We start from the raw sequence: 14,345 nt of genomic DNA on the forward strand, positions 1-14,345 counted from the left end.
TGATACCCATAGTGTTGTGGCGTTGCGTTGGGTTACGGGCGGGCAATGGGCCTGGATGAGCCCGTGATTCCACCATTTCCCAACTCTGATCATTGGTATAGCCCATCTATCCCTTTTCCTTACCAACGAAAAAGAACTGACAGTCATTAGCACTGGTGTCATGGGATGCGCTGGCATCCTTCACGCCCTTATCCAGAGAGCAGAACATGGCGGGAACTATGGCGTTGATGTAATACATCCATCTCCTTGTCGCTTTGCTTTCTTTCAAATGCTAACATTAAACTCAAACTCAAGACCTCCCTCAATTATTATTCCCAGTGGCTCGTCCGCTCATGCGGTGCATATCCCGAACACGTTTGGGAGGAGGTTTGGAAGAAGAATGAGTCGCCTGTGTTCCGCCACTGGGAGAATACGAGAAAGACCTTTCCTGAGATGGTCAATTTGTTTAAAAAGCACAGCGCCGATGTTCTGCTCAACCCTTCCTTTTTCGAGGAGAGGCGTTCGGGAGCAGTGGGTACTTCATTCATCAAGGTGAAGCCAATAGCGCGATACCGAGATGAAGCAGTACAGTTGACATATAACATCGGGTGCCGGGGAAATGGTCTCGATGAGGCTCTATGGCCAGAGGACTTGACTGTTGAAATTGTCAGGGTTGATTAAGGGATGTATCTATTATCGCTGATGAAGCCCATATGTACTTTGAGTGGCTCGAAGTGTGCTGGCTGTGTATGTGATTTATGCAGGTAGGGGCGGCGATGCAGTGAGGGTACCATCCATTTCGAATTAGGCGAACCATCGAGTGGCTGTCAACTGGAATCTTTCGACCAGCGGTTCACTATCATTTGCATCGCCACACCGAGGCTTGGGCTCAGAACCTTAGACCATTTCCCGTTTAGGACGTCTACTCAAAATGACTCATATCACTCAATATGAGTCGATGAGTCGATGTCTATACATTCGTCCTCAATTGTAACGTGCAAGATCATCAAGCATATATATCGAGTGCCTTAGGTTTTCAATTGATACTCAGAATCTCACAAACCATCACCAATTGCAACACTTACCTCCTTGAGTCTCTTGAGCCAGCGTTCAACAACATTCCACCTGCACACGATTTAATGATAGGAACGACCAGCACGTCGACCACGACCACAGGAACAACGCACATGCACCTATTACAAGACTCCCCGCTAGGAGTTGGAGTTACCAATACCAACATGGCTGAACTGCCATCTCATATCCCCATCGAACCTCCTAGGAGTCCTAGGCCAATAGCCGAGTTCTGCTCTGCAACCTGTCTTTTCTGCAACCACACTTCGACAGACCTCGAAGGAAATTATGAGCATATGCAGAGATGTCATGGACTCTTTATTCCTGATTCGCAACACCTCATTATTGACCTGGAATCATTGCTGGAGTACTTTCATCTCATGATATTCGAGTACAAAGAGTGCTTATATTGCCACACTGGTCGACGCACTGTGCAAGGGGTACAGCAGCATATGACGGATACGGGGCATTGCAAATTCGATATTTCAGAGGAGGATTCCGAGTTTCGGGACTTTTACGACTTTGATTCAGACAGCGCCGCTTCTGACGCGGACGAAGAGACCGGGGACAATGGAGAGACCCAATGCCAAGTATGGGGCAGCAACACCTCAGCAACGCCGGTCCAAGTAGACGACACGACCATGCGGCTCCCCTCCGGCAAGGTTGTCTCAAATCGATCATCCCCAGCGCCACGACACCCATCGCGTCGGCCGCTGAAACCGCCAGCTTCAAGACACAAGCCCCACATACCCATCACAACGGTCACCGACCAACCCACCGCTTCCAGACCTTCCGGACCCGGAGATCAACAACCCCCTTCACCAGAACACCAGCCATCCTCCAAAGCACTAGAGAAACAGAACCGGCGAGCGACAGCCCTAGCTGTCCAACTCGCCGGCCTGCGCGCCAACGATCAGAGAGCACTGGCACACTTGTCCTTCTCTGAGCAACGAGCCGTGCTGACACAGGCGATGCGGCAAGAGGCGCAATCGAATCGCTCAGAGAGGAAGTTTCGGGGCCATATGGATAGTCTGGGGAATCTCAAGTCCAAGGAGCGGTTCGTGAATGATGTACCTGGGGGGAAATCGCATAAGAATAGGTTTTTTGCCCAGTAGTCACCGGGGTTAAGCGCGAGGAGCATGTACACATATGGGGCGCTAGGATAGAGAGTGGGCTATACTGAACAAAGGAACTAAAAGACGTCTACTGGATTTTTGCCCCTCGTCACGCTCGCCTAGGACTCCTCGCAAACCCAGATGGAATAATAAGTGCTAGAAGATTCATAATTAACTACTTTGGAGTAAATCAATCACGTATAGATCCTTCAACATTGCCCAAACTTCTCCGTTGGTACAGACACAGGTTAATGTTAGTCTTGTCTAAACTGTAATGTAGTTTGTCAGGTTTGACTGCCTTGTCAAAATTTGCCGGTCAACACATACCTGGACATCTAGCTCATCGGATCCTTGTACGTGGCATCCGTTACATTCCGAATCTCTCAGCTTATACTTTAACCTCGTTTTCCCACCTCGAAAGCCCATACGTGCACTTCAGAGCCTGCGCCTACAGCCAAAAGCTTGCCTTGGGCCGATGAAGATAGACTCCAGGCTTGAGAAGAAGGAGCTGATGAGACCCGATAAATGGCTGGGTCCCAGCGGCCAGGAGTTCATGCGGCGCCCCATTCAATGCACCCGTGCGGACAGCGACCGTGAATGATACCGCGCCAAAGTACCTATGGACTTGCTTACAACGAAATCCCCAAGCCGAATGTCGTCATCCCGATCCAGCAGAAATGGACCGCCTCCAATTCCCACGAGCAAGGCCGAATCCCATGCTCCTCCCAAAGCTGCGCAGCATAGATACCATCGGCGACATTTTCTACTGGTGTGGTTACCATATTGTGTTTTCCTATGCGGCCGAATGTGTACGAGCTTCTGTCGTTGTAGCTGAGGTGGAGAATTCGTTGTCGGTCTTGTCTTATATAGTTTGCATGCCATGGAGGCAGCCCTGGGCATTGACTGGGGGTTAACAATCCTACGGAGTTGCGACTTCTCTTCAGCGGAATAAATGAGAGGGGAGCTGAAAGAATAATAAAGTCTGTGCACTCATGGATGAGAATACGTAGATGATTGGATAAGAAGATGGCTCTTACAGCAACAGTGAGTGTGACGGGTTGAGCAAACAGCACTGAGGGTCTGTATCAACACATGCGTCGCGGTCGAAGATGAGGATATAATTGTGATCATTTAGACTGCATGCATAACCAGACATCCAAAATATCATATTCCCGTAAAATTCCAATAGTGTATAAAAAGCGCTCCATCATGCCAAATCCCCGGTCAATCATAACAGCCCATCCTGTTCCATGCCCTCCATGCAATTTACGCCGCCCACGTACCAGACACGGGCTCTCGAAATCAGCCCACTCTCCCCTTGTGCCATTGCCTGCAACTCCAAATACAGTTCTCGCTCTTGACTGAAACTCAACCCAACCCCCCTCCCCCCCCCCCCTTGTACTGGTCTAGCCACAGCATCCGCCACCATGGTCCGAGAAGAAACACCCCTTCCGATCTGAAAAACAACACCCCTCCCGATCCGAGAAGCAGCAGCCCCCGCGGTCAGAAAAGCAGCACCCGCCCCTCGAAGAGAAGCAGCAGCCTCCGCTGTCGCTGAAGCAGCACCCCGGCTTACCGCGCATCGCCTCCCACTGGGCCTCGCTGCGGCTGTTGCCAGCAGACATGGGCCTCTGGGGGGTGTACCCGCTGCTGGCTGCCTGTGAGCTGTGGCATGACGACGGGGGACGTTTTGGCCTCGCGGTCGACGGGGGTGCTGTGGTGCCCGTTGAAGTATTGGGAGCCTGCGATGAGGAGGAGGCTTCTTCATATGAGGGCGGTAGGTCGTCGCGGTAGGGAGAGTGGTCGCCGAAGGGATTGAGGTCTTCTTCGACGGGGACAGTCTGCTGGTGGGAGCTGCGCTGGTTCAGATCGGGGATTTTAGAGGTGTCGCGTGGGGAGCCCAGCATGCCGGATTTTGGATTAACAAAAGAAGACATTGTCCAGCTGAAAGAGATGTGTCGATGCGGAGAAGACGTCGCGCGGATGGGTAGAGTTCAAGTTTCAAAGAGGCATGAATGTTGAAAGATGCCCACTCCCCGGTTGATTATACGAAGAGTTTGAATCGTCAATAATACGGCGCAGAAATGAATTGAGAAGACGGCGCAGTCGGTCGCAAGCGACCCCAGGCCATTCCTATATATCGAGGTCCGCGTCAGCTGCGTCGTGTCTGTTCCCTCAGGTGAGCCAATACCGACTGCATTACGCCTCGGTCAACTCCGGATGGGCGCCCGTGGCGCTCTTAGCTTTGCAAGCTGCAACAAGCTGCAACACGAGAAATACGCTGCTGTGGCTGTGCAACTATCTATGCCCTGTACTCGGCAGATAGGTCCAAAAAATTCCCGATGAACAACGATTCTTCCGAGATGCCGGTTTCCCGAGATGCAGATGGTGTGGTATTGCTTGCAACCGGGATTAACATCACCATGCATGTATCCTCGCGGGTATTTGGGCTAACATGACGGAATAGCTGAGTTCGCAAAATGGGCAACATGCACGGATGTCTGGCAAAGGTGATGATCAACAGCGGCTGAAGATGGGTGGCGACATGATTGCCCATGACCCCCACCGTCATACACGTATTGTAAGATCCTTCGAGCCTCAAAGGTTTACCAAGTTCGAGGGACCCAATTATTTAATTACAGGTAGTGGAAGACCTCCAATGGCCACTTTTTTTCTTCTTCATTTATTGCAAACATAATATTCAGTTTGTCCCAGTTGTGGTCCCTGCACCCATTGCCATGGCGTCGAACGAGCCGCCCCCCAGCAAGTTCATTGAACCAGACCCCGACATTGCTGGCATCGGCGTCCTCTCCGCCTTCATCATCACCGGATCCTTGGTCATGATATTAGCTATGATCAAGATCCTCATAGTCGAGCTGCCAGGTTTTCGATTATCACATCTAGTCTGCCCACAGGCGACCGAAATACCGACGCGAGGCAATCGACCCACGTTCAGCGACGCAAAGACATATCTCCGAGGAGAAGAAGCCAAAGACGATTCACAGAGTGTCAATGAGGAACGGCCCTCGGCCCTGAGTGATACGCTTTTCAGCCTTGGCGACACGCAATTCGCCATGGGCATTGCCATCGCCGTGGCCGCCATCGCGAAACGCGACATCACGCTGTACCACTATTTGGTCTGCGACGAAATGGCGTGGCTCGGCCTCATCAGCTCGACGGCGGGTCTCCTCACCTCGCGTAAGCTGCTCGAAGAACCAGGGTCCGTCAAGAAGGCCGTGCGCATTATCCTGATGTGGGCTCTGTTTGGACTGGTCTTCTGGATTGAAGTGTCGAGGAACGACTTTATTGAATTCGCAGAGCCAGTTTGGGAACGCGGCCGCGCCTGGAACATTTCAAACGCTGAGGGGGTGCTGTCTCTGATTCTCCTCATCCTTTCTGCTTGTTCGGTCGTCATCGACACTGTTGCCATGTTCCCCGAGCTAGGGCTTCTGCTATACCACTATGTCGACAGATACATGTCTTGGTTGACACGGCTTCCTCAATCATCCCCTGCCAGTGACCTGACACAAAGTCCCTGGGTGCGCATTGCCTTGCGTGGTGTATTTGGAAAAGCCCTATTCATGTTGATCTGGTTTCCCTTTTGGCTGCTGAACGTCGCTCTGTACTGGTTTCTCTTCCAACCTGTCATCACACAGCTCGGAAACATCTTCTTCTTCATGTGGGGTGTTCAATCCACATTCCGCTGGCGGGAAGAGGGGAGGAAATATATGAAGGCCGATGAGATAAAAAAGGAGGATGATTTTGGGTTCGGACAGGTGGTTGCTCTGACCATGTTGATCTCACCCATCATCGCCAACGTGGATCTGTGGATAGGCATGCTCTCTCCCAGATCTCAGTCTCTTTTCATTATGCTAATAATATGGTGTCGCAGCGTCGGTAAGGAGACGGATCGAACCTCGTCGACCGAAACGGGGTTCGACTGTGGATGCCATTTCCATGGGACGTCTGGACTCTATAGTCAGCAGACGGGAGAGGTACCAGGTGTTAGATGACGAGCAGACATCCGACACGGAAACTGGGAGGACCGTTGGTGCCAATGACTATGAGAGGTCCTACAGGAACTGAGCAGGTTGGACGAATTACGACGAGGTGAGACATGATGAGAAACACGACCTTGTATCACGACCAGGCTGTTCGTATTTCGCGCGATATGGGACCTGTCTTCTAACATGGCATTATAGGGAGATGTGATTATCCTGCCTATTTACTGGTTGCTACTACTACTACTACTACTATACATCTCTTTTAGCAACAAACGTGCTCACCAATTATCACGGTAAACTATACTGGTACCGGGTAGGGAGGCAGACGGCTAAGGACCGATAACGGCCGCTAAGCCCAAACAGGAAGGTCTGGACCCCCTTCGGCACCGGTGTCCGGCGGCAAGTTGTGGACCTCCCGCCGACGTGATCTTACGGAGTTTACGGCGCTGACAGGGCTGATTAGTCAATCGCAGTTTTGACTTGGCTTTGATTCCACGCCAGACCCAGCCTTCTTTACCACAACTTGACCACTCCATCCGGGGTTTCTCTCGTCGCTGTGCTACTTCTGCCTGCCCAAGATGACGACGACGGCGACCGAGACGACGCCGCTGATCGCCCAGCCGAATGGCGTCGTAGGGCCTGACAGCAAGAGCCGGAGCCGGCTGGGCTCATGGCTGCGACGCATCTTTGACGTCGAGAACCGCATCCTCTTTGCCGGGTTCCTCATCACGCTCTCCTTCAGCTTCACGCAGGTCCCGTATGTGAAATTGATCCCATCTTATTCATGACTCTAATTGGTGGCTGACGGTGTGCAGCCTGCTCTATGTCTTCCGCCTCATGACCTGCGATATCTTCTACGACACCCATTCACCGTATGAAGGCTCGGGGGATCGGTGCAGCCGTGATGAGATTACCGCGGGGACGGCAACCCAGTTCAGCATCCTGGGCATGAGCACCACCATATGCGGTACGCCTCATCACCGTGTCACTGTGCACTCATTCATTGACTCGTAATTAACACCCCCTCCTCCGCCAGGAACCGTGAATCTCTTCATCTCCGGCTGGACCGTCAAGAAGATCGGTCCCCGGGCTGCCCTCATTGTCCAGACCTTTGTGCCCGCCATCCGCGTCTTGACCCAGATCATTGGCGTGATTGCAGGCAAGAGGGCCGGCATAATTATCATCCAGTCCACCCAACTGATCACCATGCTGGGAGGGCCCGCAGGATACATGTATTATTACCTACCTACCCCCGCCTTGGATGTTCCGCCTTTGTTAACACGATAGGACAGCCTCATCATCAACATCATCGCCGGCGAAGTCGTCGAGCCCGAACAGCGCACCGCCACGTTTGGCAAACTCCAAGGATGGATCATGCTCGGCCAGGGCCTAGGGTTGCTAAGTAAGACACAGTCCCCTCTCATCACGACATGACAAGTTTCTGACCATGTGCAAGCCGGGGGTATGATTGGCGACGCCATCAACGTCCGGGCGCCCTTCGACGTGGCCTTCATCTTCTTCCTCATCTCATCCGTCTACGCGCGCACCGCCCTCCCCTACATCTCCCCGGAGTCCATGTCGGACGCCAAGAAGCCCGGCCAGCAGCAGGGCGTATCCGGCTTCTTCGCGCCGCTCAGGATCCTCCTCCCGCAGCGGCTGCGCCTGGCAGACGGGCGGCTGCGGAGGCACTACGGTGTTCTTTTCCTCTGCAGCGGAATTTTTATCGGCGTGGTACGTCTCCAACACATCTTGGCCACCAGACGAGTTGTAGTAGGGCGCTGGCTGACCTGTAGGATGTTAGCTCGCAACGGGCTACGCGCCTCTGCTCATCCAGATATACGCCACGGCCCAATTCGACTTTGACCAGGCCGACAACGGGTGGCTCATGTCCGAGTTCTCCTTCATGCGCAGCCTCTTCCTCATATTTCTATTCCCGCACATCATTTCCCTCGGCCGGCGCTGGACCTCGGGGAAATCCCCATCGCAAGATTCGCCAGCGTGCCCCGAGAATGGGTCTGCGCTGGCGCCACCTGACGAGCTGCCCACGTCTCCTGGGGAGTTGGATGCAGCGCCTGGTGAGCACTCGGAGACGGAGCCCATCATACCCCGTCGCAGTGACGATGCAGCGCACGATTCGAGTCTGTACGTGTTCGATCTCGTCTTCCTGCGGTGGAGTCTGGTCGTCGACGGGGCCTTTACCATGATCGCGGCATTTGCCACCAAGTCATGGCACATTTACCTAGGTATGTTTCCCACCCGTCTCTCCTGGTCCGTCGTCGGTATTGCTGACAAGCCACCAGCGGCGTTTCTGCTGCCCTTCGGATCCGGGTCTGCGCCAGCCGCCAAGGGCGTCATCACGGAAATGTGCCCCGAGTCGCAGCGCACCGATGCGCTCAACGCCGTGACCCTCGTCGAGAATATCGCAAGGCTGGCCACGCAGGGCCTATTTGGGTTCGTGTTTGCCAGCCTGGCCGAGGCGGGCAAGGCATACATGACGTTTTTCTGCAACGCGGTACGTTCCCCGGGTAGAGATAAATTACCTGAATGCCGGGCGACTGATTTTCGTACAGGCGGTCGCTGTGGTCGGCATGGGCGTGCTGCTGTTTTCGCATTTCCCTCCCGCTGGCAGTGAATTGATTGACGATACTCCCGAAGATGCGTGTACGGATACGAATGAGCAAAATGGCGGTACAAGTAGGGAGGAGAATGGGCACGCCAGGTAGAGTGGGCATGGGATGCAGGGTGCGACGAACAATCTTGTACTGCCTGGGTAGGATAGACTTCCAAAAGTTCCATTGTGTGCTTTACCATGTTCGGACAATATAGGATGCATGGTGCTCGGCTGCTGGCCCGCTCCACCAGCCATCATACATAAGTACCTACCACGCAGTGCCTATTTGAAGCCCTACGGCCTTTTGGCCCCCAGGTTGCCTCTCCCAATCCTATTTAATAATAACAATAATACCCAAGTAGGTAACGGCCGATGGGGTCCTCCGTGTATCCCAACCAACAGCCCTAACTATATATTTTTTTTGACGGATACGTTACAGCTCCCCCCAGCACCCGTTCTTTATAACGACCCGACGACCCGCCCTACAGGCATTACCGCCCGTCTCGCCACCATCAAAATCTCCTGAGCCTCCCACGGCGCCTCTCGCCATCCCCGTCTCGTCTCAGGGGAAAAGGGCGACACAATGGCCGACTCTCAGCCTCGCGGGGGCGACATCGCCATGGACGACCTGGACAACGCTCAACCACCCCATTACCACAGGGACAATCTGTCGCATGACAGACCACCCACCTATGCTGTCGACGGCGCGCCGTGTGTCCTCCCGCCCCGAGTGCAGCAGTGCCTTAGGATTGCCCAGTACACCATGCTGGCCAGCATCATGCCCGGCTCCGCCGCCCTCATCTACGGGCTGATACTGAGACTCAATCTGGACAAGTGCGTCTAGCCATCCCCCCCCCCCCCCCCCCCATCTCGTCGTCGCGCGAGCGAGCGCTAACATCGGATGATTGCGCAGCCCCCGCTGGAAAAACGAGTGCCACCAATTCATCGACTACGACCATTTTATCGGAAACGACAAGACCATGTCCAGGGAGCGAGACTTCGAGCACGCGTGCCGGGAGCTCCTCAGGGTGGGCTACACCCTCATCGCCGCCGCCATCCTCACCCTCTTCCGCGTTCTCCTGCAGGTCCTCCCCACCCGCAAACCCAGGACCAAGTACGTGTGCCCAGGCCTCCCCCCCTCCCCCTTGCTCAGATCCGTCTCTAATACAAACCCCTCCCCCAGTGACAACTTCAGTTTCTTCTCCAACATATACGCCGTCCTGTCCTTCTACTCCGCCGCCACCTTCGCCCTCTTCATCTATGCCGTCGTTGCCGTCGGCATGACCCCCATCATTAGCGGCCCCTCCAACACGATCAAGGCCAAATTCTCTGCCTGCATCGCCCTCCTCTGCTTCGGTATCATTTTCGGGGCGTGCCAGGCTGTGACATATGCCCTCGTGTCGCGGTATTATCGCCAGCTCAGTAAGAGCAAGGACATCGGTTCTACGGGCAGCGAGTGAAGTCCTGTTTGCTTCCCCGGTATTACCAATAGGAAGGGACTGGAGTTCTTTCCGATAATGCAATACTACCACCTAGCGGAAACTACACCCCCCGAGTGTTCTTTTAAACTTCTTGTGCCATTCAAACGCCGGACGTCCTCGTCCAGGGACGTGCAAATCTAAGCTACACAAACATGAATACCTCGTAAGGAATTGTACAGCCAAATATGCCCAATGCCACACAGATTTTCAATGCCGGCTATCCCAACTCTGTCGCGCGTCGGCCGTCATGGGTATAATCAACGAAAAGAGAATAACAACAACAAAGATGAAGCAAAAATACAAACAAAACGTTCCCAGTGGTAGGGGTTGCATCATGAAAAAAAAATCGACTAGAATGGAAAACAAGAAGTGAGGCGTGAATGATGTATGCAGGAGCAATTAGACACCCCTAAACATGCGGACAATCAAGAACCAGACGGCTCCTATGAACTTGAAGGCACTCAGACCCGCAACACTCCAGAGCACGATCGACATGTAAATGTTGGATCGTTCCTCCTGCTGGTCCTCGGCGTCCTTTCCAGGCGTAATTTTGTCCAGTCCACCGGCGCTCAGCACCACAGCGGCAAGAGCAAAGTTCGTAATCATCCAGATGAGGACGACACCCGTGCGCACACCTCGGTAGTAGTCCATTTGCTTCTCTTGGAGCTGGGCAGGCGTCGGCGGCTGCTTGATCTCCTTGTGCTTGACGCTAAAGAGCGCTACCTCGCGCTGGTACTGCGCGTTCAAATCTCCTTCGTCGGGCAGGTCCGTCTTGCCCTGGCCGTCCTTGGTGTTGACGGATGGGAGTTTCTCGACCTTGTCATCACCCTTGGTACCCCATGAAACGTCGTGGGTGTTGCAGAAGGCATAGACGTTGAGAACGTTGGTGTACGTCGGTGTCAGAAGCATATACTGACCCAACGACGTCACCATGTGCCACGGGTCGAACATGAGAAGAGACGCAATAAGCCAGATACCAAATGTCGACATGACCGAGACAATGAGCGTGTAAAAGACCTCGTTTTTGAAGAGCTGGTCGATGTTGAAGCCGTCATCATCATTAACGTCGTCAAGAATAGCGATCACGGAAATGTAGATGGCGGCAAACAGGAGGTAGCTGTATCAAAGTTAGCAGGATTCACGGCCCACAACAGTATGTTGACTCACATCATCAGCGCAGCCCAAAACCAAACCATGGCCGTGTACAGTCTTCCGGACCCCGCAGGTCGATTACCCATAGATAGGACAAAACAAGTGATCAAGATGACGCCGTAAAGCCATGTGAAGACGACACCGAGAATCTCACCGGTCCTACCGAGGAGATGATCGGTGCCCAAACTCGTTGTGAGAATCTTGAAGACCAAAAAGAAGTTACCAATAGCGAACCATGCGAAGATCATGTTGATGGTCTGGAAGAGGGTTTCGATAAGGAAAGCGATCTTGCGGAAGAAGGAGTGGTCGGAGCGAAAGAATTCGTAGAAGTGGGCAATGGAGTAGATGGCGGCGAAGAAGGAACCGTTGAGCCAGCGACGTCGCTGAAGGACCAGCTCCGTGACCGTGTCGGGCACATCAGTTTCACCCGTGGCCGACTTGACGTATTGCAGGATCCAGTGGCAGTTTCTCTTCGTGACCAGCTCGAAACAGAGGATACGATCCTCGGCAAGGTACATGTTGGATTCGAAAAGACCAGCCTTGTCTCCACCGTGGAGTGTCTCACCAAGGAAGTACTTTTGAAGTGGTCCCTGGCCATTCTTATCGTTCTGCAGCGCGACGTAGCGATAGGCCGAGAAGGCACCGGGAAGCACAGAAATGAAACCAAACGCCGATTCCAGAGGCTTATCCAGGATGTTGCTCATCTTGTACTCGAAGTTCTGGGTCGCAACCAGGGGATTCAGGAGGTGCTTGCCGCCAGTTCCCAACATAGCCTTGATTTCTCCGCAAGCACCGCCACACATAGGCTCCAGATCGAAGGCCTTCCAGAGGTGGTAAATGGAGCTGCCACCAGGGCGCGTACCAGCATCGAGAAGAACGCAAATGTTGGGGTCCAGGACACGACCGAACGCCTGGAAGAACCATCTGTGCGAGTTGATCTTCTTCTGGTTCTTCTCTTTCAAGCAAAACAGCATCTGCACGGGCTGTCGGCGATGGACCAGGGACACAACGTCATTCTTGAGCGTCATGTGTGTCTGGGTCGTGTACTCGTAAATATGAGCCGTCACATCCTTGTTGTTGACCTGCTGCTTCGCAATGCCTTCCTGATAAACACCCATACCAGACAAGAGGGCCCTCGTCCTAGCATTGATCTTGGCACGACCATCACTGACAACGCAGACCACAATCTTCTTCCACGCATCCTTGCCCCAAGTCTTGCTGTTGGGCCGGTTGCACATGTACTCAATGTTCTTAAACACACCAATCATGGTTCGCGCGAAAAGCACATCGTCTTCGTTGTACATGGTGACAACGATGAACAGCTCAGTATGACGGGGCTTGCTGAAAAGTCGCTGGCGGAGAGTGAAGTTCTCGCTGTAGAAGTCGTCGGGGTCGCAGGTCGCGGCCGTGTAGCGCATGTGGGTGAACTCGTCGCGCTCGCCGTGAGGGTTCTGCTGAAGGAGCACGGGTGGCACGGGGCAGTCGAGAACGAGATTGCCGCGGTAGAGCAGGACCTGCTTGACAGTCTTCCAGCGCTTGAGTCCGCCGCCACCAGCACCCTGTTGAGGGTTGTCATGATACGGCTCCTCGGTTGCGGCCGAGTCATTTTGCGCCAGCATTGGTCGCTGGTCCCAGTCGTAACCCTGCCCCTCTTGAGCGCCCGGGCTAGGCTCGTAGGGCTGGTTATAGTAGCCGTCGTGGTGCGCTTCAGGGTTGACGGCGTACTCGCCTGGGTGATGGCTGCCAGCGTCATACCCAGAGAGGTTGTCGACCGAGTGCTGGACAGGTTCGTCAGTGAATGACCCCTTGTATCTTCTGCGCCGTACGGATACTCACCGGTGCATTCAGGGCAAGGTGGTCGCTTGGTGTTCCCAGACGGTTATGGTCCATTGGCGAGCCATATCGCTGGGGGTCACCTGGAGAGCCGAACCGCTGAGGAGGCGCCATCGGCATGTCGAGGTTTGAAGGCTGACGGCCATAGGGGTTCTCCTCAAGCTGGTAGCCATGATGCGCGGGGTGACTCGGCGAAGGGCTACGGTAGGCAGCGCCGTGACGATCCATTGGATCGCCGTAGTAGTTGTCGTCTGTAAGGCGAAACTGTTAACAAAATGCCCGAAGTGATACCAATACTGAGACTGCCGCGCGACAAGCTCGCTGAGAGGTGCTCTTGGTCAACAACCACAACACGTGTCCTGGCCGTGCTGGAGCTTGCGATGCTTATGCTTCGATAGAGAATGTTTGAAGAGTCGCGAAGCAGGTGAACCGAGGAGGAGGAGCCACGAGGGACAGTCCGAGCAGCAGGTGCGTTTCAGCAGGGATTGGAATAGAGGGGCCCTGGGTCAAAGGTGCTGCAGCTTCGAGAGGATTGGGCGGGCAGGGCAGGAGAAGGAACTTGCCTAATCGATTATACGACATGTTTAACACTTCATGCCTCGTTGGCGAGATTATATCAGGTCGGTTCGCAATGCGCCTGGGTATCGTCGAGGTAGTAGTTGGTTCGTCTCGGTGGTGGTGAGAGGGTCGTGCGCCTGACTCTGGGGAACGAACTACGGGCCGGCGGTGGTCGTTCTCCTGAGCCTCGCGTGTTTACGTCGCGTCCTGCGGGGCAACGGGCTGTCGTCGCGATGGACAAGTCGCACGAGGTTGCACTGGAGATGCTGTGCAAGGACAAATCGGGAGGAGCAATGGCAAGAGAGGGAGCGAAGGAGGAAAAAAAAGTGACCCCAAAATGGCCGCGAACCTGGAGTTGGGGATGGAGCGGTTTCAAGCTGATGAAGTGCCATGGACCAGGAGGCTGCTGCAGTTTCAGTGGCTGGGCCGACAGCGCCACGGGCGACGACGTGGTGCCCTCCTAGGCGACCCCACTAGCCAACCAGCTCCACAGCCTATGAGTGGCTCAGCGCTGGCCCTGGCAAGGGGGCCAGGGGTTCGC

At 54.2% G+C, this 14,345-nt stretch overlaps 4 protein-coding genes across 4 annotated transcripts; 3 read left to right on the top strand and 1 right to left on the bottom strand.

Moving 5' to 3' along the window:
* Positions 1-4,588: 4,588 nt before the first annotated feature.
* Positions 4,589-6,178, top strand: ACO1O0_005020 (uncharacterized protein; the record flags this gene model as incomplete). Its single annotated transcript, XM_083194447.1, has 2 exons — positions 4,589-4,594; positions 4,871-6,178. 2 exons carry the CDS (start codon positions 4,589-4,591, stop codon positions 6,176-6,178), a joined length of 1,314 nt encoding a protein of 437 aa, XP_083049360.1.
* Positions 6,179-6,747: 569 nt separating this feature from the next.
* ACO1O0_005021 (major facilitator superfamily domain-containing protein) lies at positions 6,748-8,892 on the top strand (the record flags this gene model as incomplete). Its single annotated transcript, XM_083194448.1, has 8 exons — positions 6,748-6,926; positions 6,985-7,136; positions 7,206-7,401; positions 7,462-7,571; positions 7,626-7,900; positions 7,971-8,412; positions 8,470-8,681; positions 8,740-8,892. The coding sequence occupies 8 exons, from the start codon at positions 6,748-6,750 to the stop codon at positions 8,890-8,892; spliced, it is 1,719 nt and encodes a 572-aa protein (XP_083049361.1).
* A 471-nt stretch (positions 8,893-9,363) lies between these two features.
* On the top strand, positions 9,364-10,240 carry ACO1O0_005022 (uncharacterized protein; the record flags this gene model as incomplete). Its single annotated transcript, XM_083194449.1, has 3 exons — positions 9,364-9,614; positions 9,694-9,894; positions 9,964-10,240. 3 exons carry the CDS (start codon positions 9,364-9,366, stop codon positions 10,238-10,240), a joined length of 729 nt encoding a protein of 242 aa, XP_083049362.1.
* A 420-nt stretch (positions 10,241-10,660) lies between these two features.
* CHS2_2 (chitin synthase I) lies at positions 10,661-13,366 on the bottom strand (the record flags this gene model as incomplete). Its single annotated transcript, XM_083194450.1, has 3 exons — positions 10,661-11,378; positions 11,429-13,191; positions 13,250-13,366. 3 exons carry the CDS (start codon positions 13,364-13,366, stop codon positions 10,661-10,663), a joined length of 2,598 nt encoding a protein of 865 aa, XP_083049363.1.
* Between the last annotated feature and the right edge of the window lie 979 nt (positions 13,367-14,345).

This window comes from Amphichorda felina (assembly GCF_050947745.1).
Source record: "Amphichorda felina strain 45539 chromosome Unknown scaffold_5, whole genome shotgun sequence".
NCBI classification, from domain to species: Eukaryota; Fungi; Ascomycota; class Sordariomycetes; order Hypocreales; family Bionectriaceae; genus Amphichorda; species Amphichorda felina.